Source organism: Bubalus kerabau, chromosome 4 (genome assembly GCF_029407905.1).
Source record: "Bubalus kerabau isolate K-KA32 ecotype Philippines breed swamp buffalo chromosome 4, PCC_UOA_SB_1v2, whole genome shotgun sequence".
Classification (NCBI taxonomy): Eukaryota; Metazoa; Chordata; class Mammalia; order Artiodactyla; family Bovidae; genus Bubalus; species Bubalus kerabau.
The window spans coordinates 120768000-120790905 of record NC_073627.1 but is presented as its reverse complement, the minus strand read 5'-3'; the positions used below and the strand labels follow the sequence as shown (position 1 = coordinate 120790905).

The window sequence follows — 22906 nt, the reverse complement described above, 5'->3', positions numbered from 1 at the left end:
TCAATCAACAATTTAAACGTCAACTATAAACTCAGAATCTTATTAGGTATTATGCAATATAATACAGTAATATAAGATAGACGATCTCAAACTCTGTTCCCTGAAATTGAAATGCAGCCCACCTAGGCCCTCCAGGCCAGTACTGGGCACAGTGAACACCCACGGATGCTTCAGGACCCCGGCAGTCACCTTCTTTGTGATTACTTCCATGATACACCCCTGCCAACACTATTGAGTTTGCTCGCCTTTTAAATGCTCTTACAGTACTTTGAATATATCTCCTACTTTAACACATTCCGCAGTGCATTATAATTATTCCTGAAGATGGATGTTTTAGCCATTTAAAGATACAGATTTTTTTTTGCTCTTGACATCTTGTAATTTCCCTCCCCATAATATTTCTTAAAGAGAAACCACAAAAATATAAACAAACACAAAAAACAGAAAATACAAAATGTGTGGTTTCGGGCTTAATGCAAACTGAAGTAAAATTAGTGCTCAGAGTATCCAGCATGACAGACTTCCATGGTACAAATGAGAACGGACCACAGTACGAGCAGGTACGGGAAACAATCCAGCTGGGGACAGCACCATTGAAAGGTAGACAGGAATCAACATGGGGTGCAATGAATCACAAGACCAGTCTGATGGGAAAACTCAAGACTGACACTCACTTTCTAAACCTCCATCTCCAATCGGACAATTCGCAAGAGACAGGTGCACCAGAGTGGCCGATTTATTCAATCCCTTTAATGAGGAAAAAAAGTTCAAAATTTTATTGGTTTAGTTTCCCCCCAAAGCAACTATCAAATGTTGGCAGGACTCGCTGAAGGCTTACCTTTGTCAACATCGTTAAGTCTCTCTCTCTCAGAACTAGCCCGTTTAGCTCCAGGTTCCTTAGCGCACCTGACGCACTTAAACAGCATTTAAGAGCTTTACACAACTGGAAGGTCACGTCTTTATTTCTTATTGCAGGAACACGACTTCTGTAAACTTTATTCCTGTCAGAAGCTAAAGCAAAATTATTGTAAAATGAGTGACTTCAACCATACATTTTATCATCATTAAAAAGCATCCACTCTGGGCTAAGAATTAGAAATGACTCCTGCCCTTTAAACCCTCTTTAAGGATGGACATATGTAAACTCAAAACTTTAACTACATGAGATATAGAAAGATAATCTATATGTACAGAGGTTCCTATGGAAGCAAAAAGTTATATCTAAGTGATGGCTTCATGATCACCCTGAAGCTGAATCTAGAAAGATGACACTACTTAGAGATGGACAGGGAGAGGGATTAACTGCAGAGGGAGCACCCTTGTGAAGACATTCAAACCGGACACCTGCTGGGCACTGTAAATACTGCAGGTGGGGACGTAAAAGGCCAGGGGTACAAGTGGGAGAAGAAACAAATTAAAATAGAGACGTTGTCACTCCACTCCAGTCTCAGGCCACCACTGAGCTGCTTTCTGCCACTATAGATTAGTTTATTTTCTGGGGTTTTATAGATGAAACTATTCAGTATGTAGTCTTTTTTTTTTTTTTTTTTTTCCTGGTCTGTCTTTTCTCACTCAGAGTAATTATTCTGAGAAACCTGTATGCAGGTCAAGAAGTAACAGTTAGAACCAGACATGGAACAATGAACTGGTTTAAAGTCGGGAAAGGCATACATCAAGGTTGTATATTGTCACCATGCTTATTTAACTTATACACAGACTTACATCATGCTAAATGCTGGGATGAAGTTCAAGCTGGAATCAAGATTACCGAGAGAAATATCAATAACCTCAGATATGCAGATGATACCACCCTTATGGCAGAAAGCAAAGAGGAACTAAAGAGTCTCTTGATGAAGGTGAAAGAGGAGAGTGAAAATGCGGGCTTAAAACTCAATGGCATCAGGTCCCATCACTTCATGGCAAATAAATAGGGAAACAATGGAAACAGTGACAGACTTCATTTTCTTGGGCTCCAAAATCACTTAGGATGATGACTACAGCCATGAAATTAAAAGATGCTTGCTCCTTAGAAGAAAAACTATGACAAAGCTAGATAGTGTATTAAAAAGAAGAGACATTACTCTGCTGACAAAGGTCTGTCTAGTCAAAGCTATGGTTTTCCAGTACTCATGTATGGATGTGCGAGTTGGACCATAAAGAAGGCTGAATGCCAAAGAATTAATGCTTTTGAACTGTGGTCTTGGAGAAGACTCTTGAGAGTCCCTTGGACTGCAAGGAGGTCAAACCAGTCAATCCTAAAGGAAATCAGTCCTGAATATTCATTGGAAGGACTGATGCTGAAGCTGAAGCTCCAATACTTTGGCCATCTGATATGAAGAGCCGACTCATGGAAAAGACCCTGATGCTGGGAAAGACTGAAGGCAGGAGGAGAAGGGGATGACAGAGGATGAGACGGTTGGATGGCATCACTGACTCAATGGACAGGAGTTTGGGCAAACTCCAGGAGATACCAAAGGACAGGGAAGCCTGGCAAGCTGCAGTCCATGGGGTCGTAAAGAGTAGGACATGACTGAGCGACTGAACAACAACAATTATTCAGGCTGTTGTGGATAGCTCACTCCTTTTAATTGCTGGGTGGTATTTTGTTGTAAGGACATGCTACAATTTATCAATAAACCTACTGATGGACACTTAAGTTGTTTCCACTTTGGGGCTACTGAAAATAAAACTGCTCTGAACATTTGAAAATTAAAAAAATAAAATAATAGAGATGTTGGCTGAAGCAAGTCTGGGAGAGAGTATGGCTTTTATACCATAGGGCTGGGGCTACCACTGGCTCAGTAAGGGTGCCGCTGCTGATTAGAAAAAGGAGCCCCGCTACTGAAGGACCAGTTAGATAAAGGGAATGACTAGAAAAAGAATCCTTCCACCGGGCCAAAGAGCCCCATGAGGCTTGGCAGAGCACAGTTCAGATTTCACCCCTCTGTGCAAAACACAAGCTGTGCAACTAACATGCAATAATCCTGTGTGGGAAAGCTATTGCAAGCATTGTTTTAAACATATCTTTTTATTTTAGAACATCACTCAAGCTGAGTAGGCAGATGGACTTAGACAACTAAGCCCAAGGGTAGCAAAACCACCTAAGTGCTTCTGCAATAGTCCAGGCAAAATGTAATAATATGGATAAAGAAGCAAATTTAGGAAGAGGCCAAAAGCTAGACCCACTGGATGCAAGACATAAAGTTCAGTGAAGGAACTATGAAGAGAATTTTTTCTGCCATATATTTTTCTTATATTCAATGCAAAATATTAGGGAAAATTAAGTACAGTGGCCTTTAAAGTCCCTTTCAGCTGTAATTTCTTTTGATTTTTAAGTTATTACTCTGGTTAAGTAAGTGCCTTCAGAGGTAAGCAACAGTTCCTACACCTGAATGGGATGCAGAGAATAATCTGACTTCCTTTCACCAGGGGATGAGCTGAGCTGTCCTTGGAGAAGAGGTAACAGATGGTGTGAACCCCAGATTCTAGAAAAGGGCCAGGTACGTGATAAGCATTCAGGTTTTTAAAAACAAATCATTTCCTCTCCTAGATCTACACACATCTCCTCTGCCAGCTACTTTCTCTAATTCATAAACATTCTCAGGTGTGTCCACTTAAAAACCATCTCAGAACTATAACTCATTTTATCTTCTTTGTGCATAACCTCATGCCTTCAAACACCTGTCCTCCCCAAAACCCAGATCTATACCTTGGGCCCAGACCTGTTTACCAGTTGGCTCTAAACCACTGAAGATGAAGTAATATCCTCCCCCCATCCCCACTCCCTTCCTACTGTGCTCTGTATCTCTCAGAAAGATGTGGCTTTTCACCCAAGCTTGCTGCCTTCCTTTATCTAACTGGTCACTAGGTCCCACCCATTCTGAATCATTGATCTCTAAAATCCAGTCCAACCATTTATAACTTAATTTGGACCCTTAGATTCAATTCATCTGCATCCAATTAACTGCCTTTCACATGGAGGTCAGAGTGAACTTCTAAATCAAAAGTCCATCTCATTGTTCTTAGTGTTTCCCACAGTCTTCAGGATAAACAACCAACCTTCTGACAGGACAAACAAAGCCCCTTTCTGTCTGGCCCCACGATATTTCCAGTATCAATTCTCATCTCTTTCCCAAACCCTGAGTTCCACTCTGGTACCTTAGTTTTGCCATATTTTCTTATATTTCTCAACCTCTGACACAAACTACTCCCTCCTGCCACCCCAGAAGCTTCTACATATCCTTAGAAAGGATGGTACCGCCTCCAGAAACCTACTCTGAACCTCTTCTTCCAAGATTCTGTGCATTGCACAGGGGAAAGGTGGAGGGGAAGGATAAATTAGGAGCCTGAGATTAACCTATACACAGTATTATATATAAAATAGATAACCAACAAGAACCCACTGTATAGCACAGAAAACTCTACTTGATAACCTGTATGGGAAAAGAATCTGAGAAAGAATAGAGAGAGATACACACACACACACACACACACACACATATATGTAACTGATCATTTTACTGTATACTTGAAACTACAATAACACTGTAAATCAATTATATGCCAATATAAAATTAAAAATTCAATTAAAAAAACCTATGCTCTGTAACTCCAGAACTCACTCTTTGAGAGTACTGACTACAGCGCTTGTATCTATCTGCTGCCTGGTACAAGGGGAGATCACCCAGGCAGGAGATGACTGAACTCATTCATGTGCAAGGGTACTTTACACACATAACCTGCCTAAATCTAAGAACCCATGGAAAAAGTGGTTGTTAATGTCATTTTACAAGTGTGGAGATTGCAGTTGAAAAGTAACCTGCCCAGGAAACAGACAGTATAAGCTCTGGAATTCAAACCCTAAGCAGCCTTCACATTTGTGCTCTTTCCACTATGTGATACAACTTTTTTTTTTCTCTCTCTCTCTTTTCTGAGTCCTGTCTCAATCAAAAGGAAATGAAGCTGGGATATATCAACTTCCTAATCTCTTTGTTCTGTACAAGGCAAAGTTATTCAATAGACCAGGTAACATCTGTCGAACAATTAACAAGGCTCCAAACTGTGCATTAACAGAAGTGAATCCTGCAACCACCACAGACACGCGAAGCCCACGTTAACAGATGAACACAGAGATCCTTAAGGCACTCGACCAGGGTCGCGGAGCCGGCAGGAGTCCTAGGCCGCATGCTTCATCTTCTGTACACACAAGGGGCACTGGGAACCCTTCCAGTACCCAGGCTCCACCTTGCACCATCTAGAACTCCGCCTCGCAGCGCGGATAGGGGCCCCTGAAAGACGGAACTACAAACCTGTTTCGCCAAGCCACGGCTGGAAGAAGCTCTTGATGCAAATCAAGGGCAGATCTTTATCATTCTTGAGGGTGCTCAGAAGCGGCGCCCAGTCAGCCACGCGGAGGCGGTCGGCGTTGAAGTCCAACACGCCCTCCCGCAGACAGGCGCGCACTGCGGGCAGCGGCACGGAGTCCTGCAGCGCGCACAGGTACTCATAGTGCGAGAAGAAGTCGGCCGCGCTGTCGCGGCGCAGCTTCACCGAGTCGATCATGGCCCGAGCGCGGCCGAGGGGGACGCAGGCTGCGGACACTATGCCCGCACCCCGCCTCGGGGCCCCGGGTCGCTACCCGGCTCCTGGGCGCCCACCGCCAGACGGCTCCTGCCGCTCAGCGTGGGCAGGAGGGGCGGATCCGCCAGAAGACTCAGCGCCCCGGGCCCCAGCTAGGTCGCCCCCTAGGTGCCGCGTTTCCGCGCTGCCTCCCGCCCCACGGCACCAGCCGTTGGCGCCCGCCTCATAGCTCTCCGCGGCGCGGGACTGCGATTCAAGCCTGAGGGCGGGTGCACGAATACGTCAGCGCGCTCCCCGTGCGTCAGCACGCTTGCCCCGCCTCCCGTGGGGACAGTGCCGGAGGATCAGGGGCGGGAGCTTCAAGAAGAGGGCGGTGCAAAAGGTAGGTGGTTTAGGGCATTCGGGAATTACAAAAAGCGTTTACTGGTCCAAATGAAAGTGAGATATGGTTGTATCAACGCATTTTACAATGGTCTAAACTCCCGGTAAGTGTCTGTGTTTGCACCACCCAAGAGAGGGAGTACACTCGGTAAGGATGCATGTACGGCTGAATGAGAGACACCTGTGGATCATTAAATCGTCATGTGTGTGTTAATTTCTGCAGAGAACTCTTCTCTAGTTTCTACCTACTTGACGCAGTTGTTGGCAAATGGTGACGTGTTCCATGCATTAAGAACATTATCGTAATTACTAATAATCATTTTGTTTCGAACTGATAATGATGACTATGTCTGGTAACTAGCACTTTGTGTGTCCTCAGAGTCGGACACGACTGAAGCGACGCAGCAGCAGCAGCAGCAGTTTAGTTCAGTTCAGCTGTTCAGTCGCTCAGCCCTGTCCGACTCTGTGACCCAATGGACTGCAGCATGCCGGGCTTCCCTGTCTATCACCAACTCCCTGAGCTTGCTCAGCTCAAACTCATATCCATCCAGTCGGTGATGCCACCCAGCCATCTCATCGTCTGTCGTCCCCTTCTGCCTTCAATTTTCCCCAGCATCAGGATCTTTTCCAATAAGAGTTCTTCGCATCAGGTGGCCAAAGTATTGGAGCTTCAGCATCAGTCCTTCCAATGAATATTCAGGACTGATTTCCTTTAGGATTGACTGGTTTGACTTCCTTGCAGTCCAAAGGACTCTCAGGAGTCTTCTCCGACACCACCGTTCAAAAGCATCCATTCTTTGGTCCTCAGCCCTCTTTATGGTCTAATTCTCACATCCATAGATGACTACTGGAAAATAAAAGTTTTTTATTTTTAAAATAAAATAGCTTTAACTAGATGGACCTTCGTTGGTATAGTTCTGTCTCCTAGACATAGTTTTAAGCACTGTTTTAGTATGAAGTCATCCAATTTTCCTTACAACTCCACAGAGAATTTACTACTGATTATGGTGGCTCAGACGGTAAAGTGTCTGCCTGCAATGCGGGAGACCCAGGTTCGATCCCAGGGTCGGGAAGATCCCCTGGAGAAGAAAATGGCAATCCACTCCAGCACTCTTGCCTGGAAAATCCCATGGACCAAGGAGCCTGATAGGTTACAGTCCGGGGGGTCGAAAAGCGTCGGACATGACTGAGCAACTTCACTTCACTTCACATCCACTTTGCAAAAGAAACTGAGGTATAGGAAGTTAAGTAACTTAAGAGGAAGAATTCAGACAGTTGGTGTTAGATTAACTATGCAAAGAGGCCGGTAGACTGAGGTGGCTCCAGTGGACTGATGTGGCCGTTAGACTCATGTGGCCACCTACAAAAACCAAAACCTAAGCCTATAAATGTCTCGGTTACAAAAACCAGTAAAGACAACCAGTCACAAAATCACCAACTAGGCTATAGAACGGTCGCAGATCAATAATTACTTTGCTTCTACCCTTTTACAGTAAAAATCTCTGCAGCTTCTGTGGGTGGAGTGCACCCAACCACTTCCAGTTTGGTGCTGCCTGAATTGAATCTCTTTTCACTCAAGTAAACTTTTAAAATTATAAATATGCCTCAGTTTATCTTTTAACATTGGGCTTAGACGTTGGATTCGTATCCAGTTTCTAGAACAGTGGTAGTCCTCTGATCAGGCCTTGCAGTTATGTTTACAGCATTCCTTTTCTACCCATTGCATTCTGAATACCTCTGCCTACTACTAACATGGGCACACATGCTGCTGCTGCTGCTAAGTCGCTTCAGTCGTGTCCGCCTCTGTGCGACCACAGAGATGGCAGCCCACCAGGCTCCCCTGTCCCTGGGATTCTCCAGGCAAGAACACTGGAGTGGGTTGCCATTTCCTTCTCCAATGCATGAAAGTGAAAAGTGAAAGTGAAGTCGCCCAGTCGTGTCCGACCCTCAGCGACCCCATGGACTGCAGCCTTCCAGGCTCCTCCATCCATGGGATTTTCCAGGCAAGAGTACTGGAATGGGGTGCCATTGCCTTCTCCATGGGCACATATGCTACACTAAAATTTCCTAGATGTGGTCAGTAATGACTTTTACCTACAACATGCTCAAAATATAATATAGCCAAACACTACCTCTATCTTTCAATCATCTTGTGAAATGAAACATTACCATTTCTGTTGGAGACTTTCCCAATCACAACCATTCCCCAGCTGACCTTGGATAACCACTCTTTGGAACTTGGTATTCATCACTACAAAGGATATCTTTATATTTATGCTACATTTGTAACTATTCTTAAACAGCATATAATATTCTACTATGTTTTCTTTTGCTACTTGCTTTGTTTAGTGTTATGAACCTTTCCTAGGTTCATCCATGCTGACATATGAAGGTGTAGTTCATGTATTTCCCTTGATGTATAGAAGTCCCAAGTAGGGAAATACCATAATTTATTTGTATAATTTCCTGTTGATGGTAATTTAAATTGTTTCCAATTTTCAGTATAATTTCTTTATTGTGGCATCCTTTTTTTTTTTTAATTCTCCAGCATCATCTAATGTAATTGTCTCCTATCTTCTTAAAGCTCCCTCTTCTGTGTTTTCCATCAAACCACTTGATTTTTTTATCCCTCTCTAATTCCTTCTTCTCAGTCTCACTCTCAGAAGTCTCTTGCTTACCCATTTTAAATGTTGGCCCATTTTAAATGTTGGTATTCTTCAGATTCCTATCCTCAGTGTGCACCCCTTTTGACATTTCAGTTTCTCCGGGTGATCTTATCTTCTGCTCAGGCTTAACTTCCCCCTCCAGGGTGATGCCTTCTAACAAAGCTCTCTCTCTCCAGTTCCTCCTGGAACTTCAGACTGCTTCCTGGAAAGCCATACATTTCTCCTTGTCCTCAGCAATCAGGTCTGTATTCCTTAGCTTGGCATATGAGCTCCATCATGATTTGACTACCTCTGTTGTCTTATTTCTTGCTCCATTCCTTCCTGAATGTCTTCTCTAGATGTGTGGAACAGCTTGAAATTTCTGATGTTCTGTCATTTCTATCTGAGCCTTTACGGATGATGCTTCTTTACTAAGACCCTCTTCTTGCTCTTCAGTGAGCTGATGTCCACTGGTTTCCTGGCCTCAGGTTGGGGACCAGCTTCCCTGGGAGGCCTTCTTTCCCTAATCCTCTTCTCTCTTCTGTTTTTTTGGTGCCTCACTACTCTACTCCCTGACATCCCCGTGTCAAAATACTTCATATCTCCAGTGGCAAGCATCTTTTTATTTGTTAATCATTTATTTATAAATTTATTATTTAATTGTTTATAAATAAATCTATTTATAACTGCCAAATAACATGTGGGATCTTAGTTCCCAGACCAGAGATTGAACCCATGCCCCCTGCAGTGGAAGTACAGAATTTTAACCTTTGAATTGCCAGGGAATTCCCAGCATCTTTTTAGATGGTTTTCCTTCCATGAACAGTAAGCCCTTTGAAAGCAGGGACCATGTCTCATTCATCCTTGTATTCCCTATGTCTGGCATGGTGTTGGTACAGACGAAGTGCTGATTAATGATTACTGGAACATTTTCATCTCTTCTCCATACAAGTCATTACTGCAGATGCAGATCAGGCAAGCTTTCATCATATTAGTTAGTCATTTAACATATTAATTTAAACCTTATTTTCCTGGAGCTTACTGTGTTCTATCTGGCAGGATTTCTTTCAAAGTTTGTCTGATATTCTCTCCCCGTGTGCTTAGTTGCTCAGTCCTGTCTGACTCTTTGCAACCTATTATGGACTGTAGCCCACCAGGGTCCTCTGTCCATGAGGATTCTCCAAGCAAGAATACTAGAGTGGGTTGCCATGCCCTCCAGAGGATCTTCCCCACCCAGGGATTGAACCCAGGTCTCTTGCATTGCAGGCAGATTCTTTACCATCTGAGCTACCAGGGAGGCCCAGGAATACTGCAATACCCTAGCCCTTCTCCAGGGGATCTTCCTGACCCAGGAATTGAACTGGGGTCTCCGGTATTGCAGGTGGATTCTTTACCAGCTGAGCTACCATGGAAGCCTATTATCTCCCCTACTTATATTTAATTATGGCTTAGTAGTAGTGTTGGTTCCTCTTTCAGCATCTGATGTTTTCTACCCACATATTTCTAGGGACATGATGAGCAAAAGCTGCCTTCCCACAGCACCTCTGGGATCCTCTGACAATTTAGGTCCATGTCTGGCTCAGACAAAATGCCTTGGCTTCTCTGTAGGGACCTGAGCTGGGAGGGACAGGCCTACTGAGTGGTACAAGAAATGGCTGTCCTCCTTCAGGGGTCTGCTGAGTGTAAGTTTGACTTACAGTTTAGAATACAGATTATCATTTTGCCTCTTATTAGTGCCTGTACTCGACCCTGGTCCATGATGCCAACAATGTACCCACACTGCCAAGCTGTTTCTCTTCCCATGAAACCTTGGTGCTGATGCTTTCTGTTCATCTGTAACATTCATCTTCACACCTGCTTTCAGAGCACCGAGTTTTTTTGGATCTGGTCACAGAGCTATGTCAATAACATAGGCTGTCTTATTTCTGACAGCCTATGTTATTGGTCTTATGTGGTTCCCATTTCTTTCTTCCCCTCCCTTACTTATGATTGTTCACAATGACACTTCCAAATCTCCTCTACTCTTGTCCTGTCCTGTTAGACTATTCGATGTCCCTGCTCTCTCATCTGAAGAGAATACCTCTTATTTCACCAGGAAAAGTGAGATTTCACACACCAACTTCCTCCTCTTCTGTTAACCCTGGCTGCCTTCCAGTTCATTCTCCATAATGCAGCCACTACCCCCGCCTCTTAAAATTCTTCTGTGACTTCCCATTGTTCTTAGGATAAAGACAAACCTCCTCACAGTGGTCAAAAATATGGAGTCACTGACTGGCTGCTGGTTGAGAACTGTTGCCATTCTCCAAGATAAGGAGCTTGCTTCCGAATGTAAATCATATCGCCGCGAGGTATACTGTTTAGTTCAACAGGCAGGGCTTTCTTGATGAAAGAAGCAGTGTGTCGAGTTGCATTCTAGAGTAAGCGTCCCTCTTGTGCACTGGCATTCTAGGTGCACTAGTTTGCAGAGCAGGATGTCTGCTGGACATGATGAAGCATGGTCTCTACAGCCTCATCTTGCTCTTGCGCCTCATTCCCTTTCATTCTCAGTCGTCCAGCCCGCAGTGGCCTCCTTTCAGTCCCGCATACTTACAGCAGCACATTTTCCCTGGTGTCCCCTCTGCATGGAGTGTCCTGTTTTGTTTGCACCTGATGAATTCTTCCTCATCCTCCTTATCTCTTCTTTTTCATGCATCACTTCATCAAGAAAGCATCCCCTGACTTACGTCATCAGATCTCCGTATCATAAGCTCGCATAACACCTCTAGTTTATAGCCTTCATCATATTTCACATCCGTTTTTAGACAGGTGTTACCTTATAGTCCATGAGGAAGAGATCATGTCTATTTTGCTTACTCCTACATCCCCAGTGACTGGCTCAGCCACTGACAACATTTGTTGAATGAATAAATGAATGTATCCAATCAATGACTAAGCCCTGACAGTTTTTCTTTGTAACATCTCTCATACTTCTCCCTTCCATTTATGTTGCCATTACGCTAGTTTGCCTTTTATTATTTTATACCTGAATTATGGTGGTTGCTTCAGGTCGTCCCACCTTCTTGCCTATATCCTTTATTACACCTCCCAAGGTGCTTTGATTATGCAGTTGCCCTGTTCCAAACTATCCATGACACCCATTACCAACCAATACAGCCAAACTCTTAAGATTGGCATTCAAGACCCTCTGTAATTTGACTTTAATTTCACTTTCTCGATTTTTTTTAAATAAATGGGTCTAATTGTCTCTGCATGTTTGCTCCCTTCCTTATCTACTTATTTTATATATATATATATATATATATATATATATTTTTTTTTTTTTAGTCAGTGTATTTTACACGTCCTTCTCTGGGAAAACTTCACTGAGAATCCAAGCATGCTATGGATCCCTTCTTTCCTCTCAACTTGTAAATAGTTAAACAGAATATATGTGGAACTGCTGTAAGTCATCTATATCATATCTCCCCCTCTGTTGTCTAACCTCCCTGAGAGCCAGGGTACATCTCTGTGTTCTGTGCAGTTATGATTATAACAGTGTTATAATCAGTAAATATTTGGTGAATGAGTGAATGACTCACCATAAGAAGAGCATTCTTTCATTCTTTCACTTTTTCCACGTTCAAGTTTCTATAGTCCATTGCCTTAGACAAAGGTTGCTTTGTGGCTGCACAGTATCCAAGCTCACAGGGTCTTGTAAATAGCTGTTAAGAGCATTTCTCTACCATTCCATAACAGCTTGTTCTCCCTCTCAAGTGGATCGAGGAGGATTCACTATTTATTAAGTGACTTTGTTCATTTGGCATTTAGAGGCGCCATGACATCAGTGCTCTACACTCAGTGAAATGCCTGTTTGTAATTTTACCTTGTGAATAACACCTATCCACAAAGATGTTTCTTTACAATTTTCCATCCTTTTAGATTCATGAAAAGCATTTTAACTACCTACAAGCAGAAAATGAATAGAAAGACTTTGCATTACATTTAATAAAAGCTTCGGGAGACATCTTCATGGTACATTACTAAACTTATTTGGGGAAACTTTAACTGTGTAAAATGTGTTGGAGAGGTACCAAGAAGTCTCAAAATTTGAGTACACAATTACATGTAAGCATGGTGGCAGCCATCTACATAACCATGATTTGGAGAATGTTGTATTGGTCAGCTCTTGCTATGATAATGCTTTAGGATGAATCGTCCCAAAACTCAGTTACACAAACACAGATTTATTTTTCTTGGACCTGTGAGCTCTAGCCGCCGTGTCTCTCTTTTAGACCTCTAGACCTCTAAGTGGATGTTTTTGCTCCATGCTTTGTGTAGTTTTGAGGTCTTTCCCACATATCTTACTCTGGAGCCCAACTGTAGGGCTGCGGCTCCTAGGCATGGTCTTCTCACAGAGTTCACTGAAACACAAGAGGTGAGCCCAACCACACAATCCCATTTAAGGCTTCGGCTAGCATCATGTCTACTAACACTCCATTGGCCAAAACATGTCACATATCTTAAGTTGAATTTAGAATGTGTGTATATATTTAAATTTGGGTGATCTCACAGAAGATTGCAATTTGGACAATGTTGCCTTAGCATTTTTATTGGCATTTGCAAACTTGATAAATGTCGTGTAAACTTTTTCACCTTTGAGAACTTTTAGAAATTGTGGGACAGTTTCTATGGGAAAAGAGGAAAGTATTTCAGCCCATAAAAGAAAAACAAATGATTGAATTTGAATATCATAATTTTGCAAACTCTAATGAATTAACAGATCTAGTCACTGAGTATCAGTGGTTGCTAACATCACAGAAAGAAAAGAGCTAGATGTTGTCTGCTTCCTGATGAAGTAATACATCAGTATCTATAGTCTTTCCAAAAGGATTGATCAGTTTCCTATTTATAGGAAATACAGATAACAGAGAAATGTGTTGAACTTCACCATGGACATGTATTCAGGAAAACCTGTATTGTGGGAAACACTACATGTCAAATGCCTTGCTTTCTTCAGCAGATAAATTGAAGGGCAATAAGAGAATGAAAAAGTGACCTGTAGACTAAAAGAGAAAAAAATCATTATTTAAAACTAGGCAAAACTAAACCATGCTGTCTAGGGAAGTAAAGTTGGGTGATACACTTATAAAGAAGTTTAAGGAAAAACTAATTATAAAAGTTAGGAAAATGATTATATTTTGGAAGAAAGGAGTTATAATTGGATCAGGACATATGGAGGGGCTTTAGGCAAAGTTCTGTTTCTTCTCCTGGGTGTCAATTACAAGGGAATTTGTCTTGGAAAATCATTAAGCTATAAATTTGTCTACATGGTTCCTTTAAGCTATGTTTTATTTTATAGTAAAAGTATTTTGTTTTTATTTTTAAATCACATACCTAGGAATAAGTATACTGGAAAGTTTGCAAAAATTCTGCACAGAAAACTGAGAAACTTTACTGGGAGAAATTAAATCATATGTAAATAAATGGACAAATATATCATGGTCATAGATTGCAAGACTCAGCATTGTAAATCAATAATCTCCACACTTACTGCAGATTTGATGCAATAGGAAAATCAGTGATCTCCACACATTTTACAAATTCATTGCAACAGGAGTCAGAATCCCTGTGTGTGTGTGTGTGCATATGTGTGTGCGAATGTGTGAATAAGTTCAAACTGAATCTAAATTGGAGATTCTTAGGACCAAGCAATAGTAAGACATGAAAAATAAGAATAAAGTTGGAGGACTCACACTATCAGACAACAAGACTCATTAAAGCTATGATAATTACAACAATGTGGTGTTGACACAGAATTGAAATAGAGCAATAGAAGAGAAAGGTTTTAACTTAGACTCATATATGGTCATATATGACAAAGGTGACAGTACAGTGTTTTTCAATAAATGGATTTTTTCAATCAAAGAATGACAAGTCTTTTCAATATCTGTTTCTAACAAGAACTTGATTCCAGTTTGTATAAGAACCCAATAAGTAAAAGGCCACTTGACAGAAAAATGGGAAATGCTTGAACAGGCACATCACAAAGGAGAATATCCAAAATAATCAAAAAACATGAGAAGATGCTCATCCTAATGAGGGAAGTGGAAGTTAAGTAATTAAAGCAAACAATAATTAATCAGGGAAATGCAATTAAAACCACAATGTGATACCACTATAGGCATCACCACATCAGTATAGCTAAGATGAGAAAGAGAGTTGATGACGTGGAGCAACTGGAACTCCATGCACTGCTAGCGGAGCAGGAAATTGGTATCAGCACTTGATGCTGGCCATACTGTGGGCAGCTGAATGGATGCCTAGCCTGTGACCTGGCGATTGCACTCCTAGGGTATCCTCAGTGGGTCTATGTACATATATGTCCCAAGAAACACACAGAAGACTGTTCAAAGAAGCACTATTCATATAGTCCCAAACGAGAAATAACCCAAATATGGGCCACGAAGGGAATAAATTGTGGTAACTTCAATACTACAGTAAACAGTGGAAGTGAATGAACTCTTGCTATATGCAAAAATATGGCTGACTCTCACAAATTTAATGTCGACTGAAAAAAGCCAGATGCAAATAAGTACATATCATATATTGCTTCATAATAAATTACCACAAAATTTAGCAGCTTAAAGCAACACATATTTATGATCTCAGTTTCTGTTGGTTTCAGGAACCCAGGTGTGGCTTACCTGGGTACCTCAGCCTCGTGGCTGTAATTGAGGTGTCACTTGGGACTGTGGTCTTGTTTTTGTTATCTTCATACACACCCGAGTTGTAGAACAGCCAGACAGGATTTCTATACTGAGGGCGCTAGTGTCCCAAGTGGAGAGTGGGGAATTGTCTCGGAGAGATGCCCAACTCCTTTTCCCCAACTCTTGTCTGTATGGGAACATGTAAAAAAAGTAAAGCTCAGTTCAGTTCAGTTCAGTTCAGTCGCTCAGTTGTGTCCGACTCTTTGCGACCCCATGAACTCCAGCACGCCAGGCTTCCCTGTCCATCACCAACTCCCGGAGTTCAGACTCATGTCCATCGAGTCAGTGATGCCATCCAGCCATCTCATCCTCTGTCATCCCCTTATCCTGCCCCCAAACCCCCCCAGCATCAGAGTCTTTTCCAATGAGTCAACTCTTCGCATGAGGTGACCAAAGTATTTGAGTTTCAGCTTCAGCATTATTCCCTCCAAAGAAATCCCAGGGCTGATCTCCTTCAGAATGGACTGGTTGGATCTCCTTCCAGTCCAAGAGACTTGCAAGAATCTTCTCCAACACCACAGTTCAAGAGCATCAATTCTTCAGCACTCAGCTTTCTTTACAGTCCAACTCTCACATCCATACATGACCACTGGAAAAACCATAGCCTTGACTAGACGAACCTTTGTTGGCAAAGTAATGTCTCTGCTTTTCAATATGCTATCTAGGTTGGTCATAACTTTTCTTCCAAGGAGTAAGCATCTTTTAATTTCATGGCTGCAGTCACCATCTGCAGTGATTTTGGAGCCCAAAAAAATAAAGTCTGACACTGTTTCCACTGTTTCCCCATCTATTTCCCATGAAGTGATGGGACCAGATGCCATGATCTTCGTTTTCTGAATGTTGAGCTTTAAGCCAACTTTTTCACTTTCCACTTTCACTTTCATCGGCTGCATAATGGCAGAAAGAGGATGACACTGGTACTAGGGAACATTTTCTAGTGCTCTGTGTCCACTCCCTGGGCTCACAGGTGGTATAACCCAGGGGCCATCATCCATTTCTTCGGAGTTGTACAGAGAGTAGGAAGAATTCTTCCTTAGCAGGTGTCACTGACATTAAAGACAAGGGGAATGGAACTTCCTGGACCTGGGCTTATTCACCATCAAGGCTCACACCGATTTCTCATGTCACGGCAGCCAAAATGCATGAATTGGCTGCATCTTGTCAGTAAAGAGGACACAACATCCTCAGACCCCAGCTTCTTGGATCACAAAATTTTTTAAATTAGGTACAAATGGATAAACATGCTAGATTGTCACCAGTTTTTATGTCAAACCATATACAAAAGTCCACTCAAAGCTCTTTTTGTAGGAGTGGAAAAAAAAAAAAAAGGAAAGTGTTTGCAGCTCTTACTGTCTTTGAGGGAATATATATATATGTATATAGGATAAATCTTCACTTATGAACTAACCCCAGCACACAATGTAGTAAGAAGTGAATTCTAATCTCAATATCTTTGCAACATCAAGTCAAGAATATATTGAAAACTTTAGGTAGTCCAGGATATAGAGTTCAGCAAAGCAGCTGCCCAAAGATGGTCAAGTATTATGGATTGGAGTTTTCTTCTTGCGGCAAATTGTATTTCCCCAAAATGAAGATAGCAGTATTTCAAATTCCACAGTCTCTTCCAGAGTTTTGCCAGTCTCCATTAAAATTTGGAGTTTGTTTACCTTTCCCTTAAAGTTGGGTTGGACTTTGTGGCTGTCTCAATGCATAGAATGCAGCAGATGTGATTGTATTACCTTCTTAGGGCTGCCATAACAAAGTACCTGGATGGTTTAAACAACAGACATTTATTCTTTTATGGGCTGGAAGTCTGAAATAAAGATGTCAGCAAGATTGAGTTTTTTTGGAGAGCTCTGAGGGCAAATCTGGGCTTCCCTGGTGGCTCAGATGATAAAGAATCTGCCTGCAGTTCAGGAGACCTGGGTTCAATCCCTGGGTTGGGAAGATCCCCTGGAGAAGGAAATGGCTGCCCCTTCCAGTAGTCTTGCCTGGGAAATCCCATGGACAGAGGAATCTGATGGGCTACAGTCCATGGGATTGCAAAGAGTCAGACATGACTGAGAGACTAACACAAGGGAAAATCTGTCCATGCCTCTTAGCTTCTGGTGTTTGCCAGAGATCCTTGGCATTCTTTAGTTGGTAGATGCATAATTTCATTCTCTGCTGTTGTTACATAAGGCATTCTTCCTTATGTGTCTCATCTCCAAATTCCCCTCTTCTTCTAAGAGCACAAGTCACTGGATTAGGGCCTAACCTAATATGAGCTCATTTTAATTTTATTGCCTCTGCAAAGACCCAATTTCCCAGTAAAGTCCCATTCGCAGGTACTGGGGGTTAGAACTTGAACATGTCTTTTGAAGGGATACAGTTCAATGCACAACAGTGAGCTTAAGTGATTTCTAAAGTTGTCATAAGAGGCACTCCAACTTCTATCTGAAACTTTCTTTAAGAATGCTCACCTTTAGAACCCAGCTACCATTTTGTGAGGAAGCCCTGGACACACGAGGTCACATATAGGTATTCTGACTGGCAGCCACAGCTAAAGTTCCAGCCCACAGCTAGTATTAATCACCAGTCATGTAAGTGAAGAGGCCCTCAGTGACTTCAGTGCCAGCCTTTGAGCTATACCAGTTGGTGCCGAGATGAGCTGTCTCCATTGATCTCTGTCCAAATTGCAGATTCATGAGCAGAAGAAATATGGTTGGTCTTTTAATCCACCAGGTTTTAGGTAGTTGGTTTAGGATAGCATTTGATTACTGGGACACTACCCAGTGTCCAGTACCCTACCTGAGACAGCTGGAGTCTTCTCTGGTAGGATAGATGTCCTTGAGATCTGGCTGTGGGTTTCTTTGGAGTTAACTATCCACTCCAGTACTCTTGCCTGGAAAATCCCATAGATGGAGGGGCCTGGTGGGCTGCAGTCCATGGGGTCACTAGGAGTCGGACACGACTGAGCGACTTCACTTTGACTTTTCACTTTCATGCATTGGAGAAGGAAATGGCAACCCACTCCAATGTTCTTGCCTGGAGAATCCCAGGGATGGGGGAGCCTAGTGGGCTGCCGTCTTTGGGGTCGCACAGAGTCGGACACAACTGAAGCGACTTAGCAGCAGCAGCAGCATACTTCTTTTAGGACACAACCTGAAGAAGATTGACTAGGTATGTAGGCATTACCTGCTTCAGCCTGGCTTAAGTAGAGATGTAGCCAAGTATTTCAAGTTTTTACTGCCTTGCTAGTAAGGAACTCTCATCCTCTGGAGTTCTAGCCAGTGGCATTGAAATGTGGTTCTTTTTTAAAAAATTTTATTTATTTTAATTGAAGGATGATTACAATATTTTGGTGGTTTTTGCCATACATCAGCAAATCTGTCACAGGTCTACATGTGTTCCCCCCCATCCTGAATCCCCCCCTTCCCACCTCCCCTCCTCACCCTATCCCTCTGTATTGTCCCAGAGCACCAGCTTTGGGTGCCCTACCTCATACAGTGAATTTGCACTGGCCATCTGTTTTACATATGGTAATATACATGTTTCAATACTATTCTCTCAAATCATCCCACCCTCACCTGAAGTGTGGTTTCTGACACTTGCTAGCTGTGTGATCTCAGCCAAATTACTTATGCCCTCCAAGCTTCAGTTTTTCACCTGTAAAATGGACATAATGATACTCTTCTCTCTTTTATGTGTTTGTAGTTCTATATATGACCCATTATAAGTTTGCCATAAGAAAGAGGTGACTGCTTTGAAAATTCAATTTTTTTATATGAAATAATCTCATTGATGGAGGTTATACAAATTTATAAAACATATCCATACTTAGTAACTAACTGTAAGACCACACAGTACCTTGGAATCATGATTCTTCAGCATCAAATAAAGGACAGTAAATATTTATTACAGCAATATAATCTTTGTTGCTACAGGTCACAAGAACACATTTATTAAAAAATTGGTTGTGCTAAGCCAGGAGTTACTATTTGTCAAAAAAAAACAAAAAACAAAAAAAAGGCACACATCAAATGCTTGGAAAATTCTGACTAGTTTCTCATCTCTGATGACAAGATTTGTTTCCTATATTAGAAACACACATGGCAGGAGACTTAGTGAATTTTGTAGGCATAAGTTTGGAGACTGCGGGATTAGCTAGATTTGGGAGAAACATTTTCTTAATCCTGGAATTTCAAGAGGAAGCCAAGCTTAATGCTTCCAAGTAATGCTGTTTTTATATATAAGATTCTATGTATTAATTTCTGATCATTTTTATTCAGCCTTTTGTATACATCAGAAACTTGGACATTTATTCATTGCAAAATAAATGTGAATTTCATACACATAAGCTTTTGGCAGGAAGAAGTTTCTTTCAATGTAGTTTATTTAGTTTTGCTTATTTTTTCCTCATACTAGTGCTTACTAAAGGGAATCTAGTCTTATTTATATTACTGTCTTTTTAAAAAAAAATTAAAAAGATCTTTTCCACTTGCTTTTCACAAACCTAGGTTCTGCTGGTTAATGACTTTTTTCCCTTGCTTTCCACGGAAAGTATACAGACCCTAAATGCTAAGTGGAAAGCAACTAAAAGCCAAACTTGCAACTCCGTGCACTTGAAAATGTGTAGCTGGAATGTATCCTTGGTCTGGAGCCTTGATTCTGTTGCTAGGTGGCAATGTTCCCTCAGCAAAAGGATGGTTATTAGTGTTTGTAGGTCCTTTTCTGAAACAGAAAGGAAAACACTGCCTTACTGCCTTTTCATTAGCAACTTTTCAACCAGACTTCCTGGTTTCAGCCCACAAAGAGGCATCAGCACTGTCTGAAACTGCCAGGCTGAAATGATCAAAACAAAAATTTCCTCCTGCTAGCCACTGTACATTGCAAAACTGGGCAGCCTATGGTATAAAGCACATGGTTGCTTCTAATAACTATAAAAATCCACTTTAGGTGGGAACCAGAGTTACCCAGGCCATCGTAAACAAGTGATACAATCTTGTTTGTCTAGGGATTGGTGGTATAGTATTAAGTTCACCGAAGAGCTCTAGCATTGAAGTCATGAAACATCTGTGTATGCTATAGCTACAAATTACTGGAGGTTCCTTTTAAAAAAGGAGTTTTTTCACTTCAGTATCAGACAGGAATGACAGATTCAGTAAATTAAAATATATGCCAAAATTTTAATTTCAGATGAAATTAATTTTTTAAAATTAGCTTTATTGAGATATAATTTACACACATAAAATTTCCCCTTTTAGGTATATACATCTATGAATTTTTACGAATGTATACATAATGTAACTACTACCATACTTAAGATATAGAATGTTTTCATCACCCCCCAAATTTCTCCATTTGCCTTTTTAATCAATCCCTCACTCACCCTCTGTCCCTGAGAAACATTGATCAGATTTCCATCATTATAAGCTTACCTCTTCCCCTATGTCATGTAAGTAGAATCATATATTACATAACCATTTGTGTCTGGCTTTTTTCATTTAGCATAATACTTTTAAGATTTATCCTTGTGGTTGTAGGTAACAGTAACTAAATTTTTTCTTTTTTTAGCATGACCCATTGAATAATTGAAACTTACTTTTAATTTTTAAAAAGTATCTTATTTATCTGAACATTTCTAAATAAGTGGGCCTGGAGTAGAACTTAAAACTGCATTTTAACAAAAACCCATGGTATTTCCCATGCAGGTGATTCTTACATCACACCTTCAGATACCAAGAATCTGAAGCAGTGGAGTTGTGAGTCTCCTTGAAAATCTGCTTAACTCTTTGAATATCTTTTACCAGAAAGACATTCACAGAAACTCAGTACTTCCACTCAGTTTCTGGAGATTGTAGGACTGACCAAAGTTCATAAACTCCAGGTTACAACCTGTAATGTTGTCACGTGCTTGACTGAAAAACTCAAGTTATATGAAAAAAGCAAGTTATTTCAGATTCTCCCACTCTCTTTGCTCATCACCTTTCCCTGTACTTCTCAGAGCAGGGGATTTTTTTTTTTTTTTTTTTTTGTCTTTCTATAAGATTTTAACAGAACACAGCCATTCGCATCCCATAGCACGACCCCGTTGGTATGCACCAGTTACCCCAAAGGCCAGTCCCTCACCTCCGCATAACCAGGCAACGATTACCACATGACTATTAATGGTCCTGCTCAGCTATTGGTTAGCCCTGCAGTGGCCCCTCCTCCAAGCGACCAGCTGCCAAAGAGCGACAGTTAGTCGGTCATTCAGACAACACTTGGTAGAGTGGTGGACATCAGGCGGGCAGTGGAGTAAGATGCGGTCCTGGCCTTCTCCCTGGGATGAGTTGGGGGCCCAAGGGAACAGGCTAGGTGCTGTGTCTTGCACGGTTCCAGGATCCTCACCAAGGTCATCCATTGGCCTTGGCCCAAGCCTTAAAGCAGCAGTGAACCTCTCTCCCATCCCCACCTCTGCAACCAATCGCAGAGGCAGTCTGCCTGAGTAGGCAGTCTGGGTGTAACAGAGCGCAGTGAGTTCGGCTCTTAGGCTCTTAACAAAACAGCCATTGTCATGCATCATTACGCCCTGTTACCAGACAATTGGTCCTGCTCAGTCATCGGTTGGTACCTTAGTGGGCCCCGCCCACTGGCAACCAACTGTCAATGAGCCACCCATTAGTGGGCCTGCTAGTGCAGCAGTGGGTGCTGCCCACAAGCAACCAACTGTTAAGAAAGGACAGTTAGTGAGGGGATTGAGACAACAGTTAAGTGATGGTTGTGAGGTGGAGAGTGAGGTTAAGAGGCAGATCCCGGCCTTCTCTCCAAGGCCCTCCAGCTCATCTGGCCGTAGGCCAGTGGGTGAGCTGGGGTGCCCAGAGAACAGGCTTGGTGTGTCCTGCAAGGCTTTAGAGCCCTCACCAAGGCCACCCACTAGCCTTGGGCCAGGCCTTGAGGCAGTGGTGAACCTCTCCTCCATCCTGGTCTCTGCAACTTAATAGCAGTGGCATCTGCCTGGTCCCACAATCTGTGGGACCTGGTCTTCCCCTCTTTGGGTGGCCTGAGGACACTGAGGGCCAGTTGGGTTGGGTGCCTGGCTCCCTCAGTGATGACAGCTGGCAGAATCTGGGGAACTGGCCCTGAGGGAGCTCCCAACTAGCTCTGCTTCCTCTTAAATCAGGATTGGGACCTTAGAGGGTGAAAGGTCTGTGCCTTGGGACCTCACCCTTCCTTGTCAGAACAGAGAATTATGTTTGTTTGGTAGAGATTTACAGAAATGTCATTACCTGACCATGACATGACCTCAAGAACAAAGAATTGGACACCAAGAAGTTTGCAACAACTAACCACACCCCTCCCTCACCTTTCCTATAGAAGGGCTTTGCTGAAAGCTTTTGGGGAGTTTGGGGTTTTTTAAGGCATGAGTCACCCATCTCCTTGTGGGACTTGCAGTAAACCTTTCTCTGTTCCAAACCCCAATGTTTTGGTATCATTTGGCCTCATTGTCCATCAGGTACACAGATCTGCATTTCAGTAACAATATGAAGCCTTGCAACTCTATTCCTATTTGAATATTATTAAATAAAAAAT

General features: G+C 42.2%; 1 protein-coding gene and 1 long non-coding RNA gene across 6 annotated transcripts in view; one reads left to right on the top strand and one right to left on the bottom strand.

Moving 5' to 3' along the window:
- CEP78 (centrosomal protein 78) overlaps positions 1–5739 on the bottom strand; it is a 35230-nt gene extending 29491 nt beyond the window's left edge. For all 3 annotated transcript variants that reach the window (XM_055578377.1, XM_055578378.1, XM_055578379.1), the window contains exons 1-3: positions 5310–5739; positions 839–1011; positions 675–747 (exon numbers count right to left, since the gene is read on the bottom strand). In XM_055578377.1, the coding sequence (XP_055434352.1) occupies positions 675–747; positions 839–1011; positions 5310–5562 (499 nt within the window). In that variant the 5' untranslated portion in view covers positions 5563–5739. The remainder of the gene's footprint in view (positions 1–674; positions 748–838; positions 1012–5309) is intronic.
- A 98-nt stretch (positions 5740–5837) lies between these two features.
- LOC129650174 (uncharacterized) overlaps positions 5838–22906 on the top strand; it is a 129761-nt gene continuing 112692 nt past the window's right edge. For 2 of the 3 annotated variants that reach the window (XR_008713648.1, XR_008713649.1), the window contains exon 1: positions 5838–5962. This is a non-coding gene — a long non-coding RNA (uncharacterized LOC129650174). The remainder of the gene's footprint in view (positions 5963–22906) is intronic. The other variant, XR_008713650.1, reaches the window with a different exon arrangement.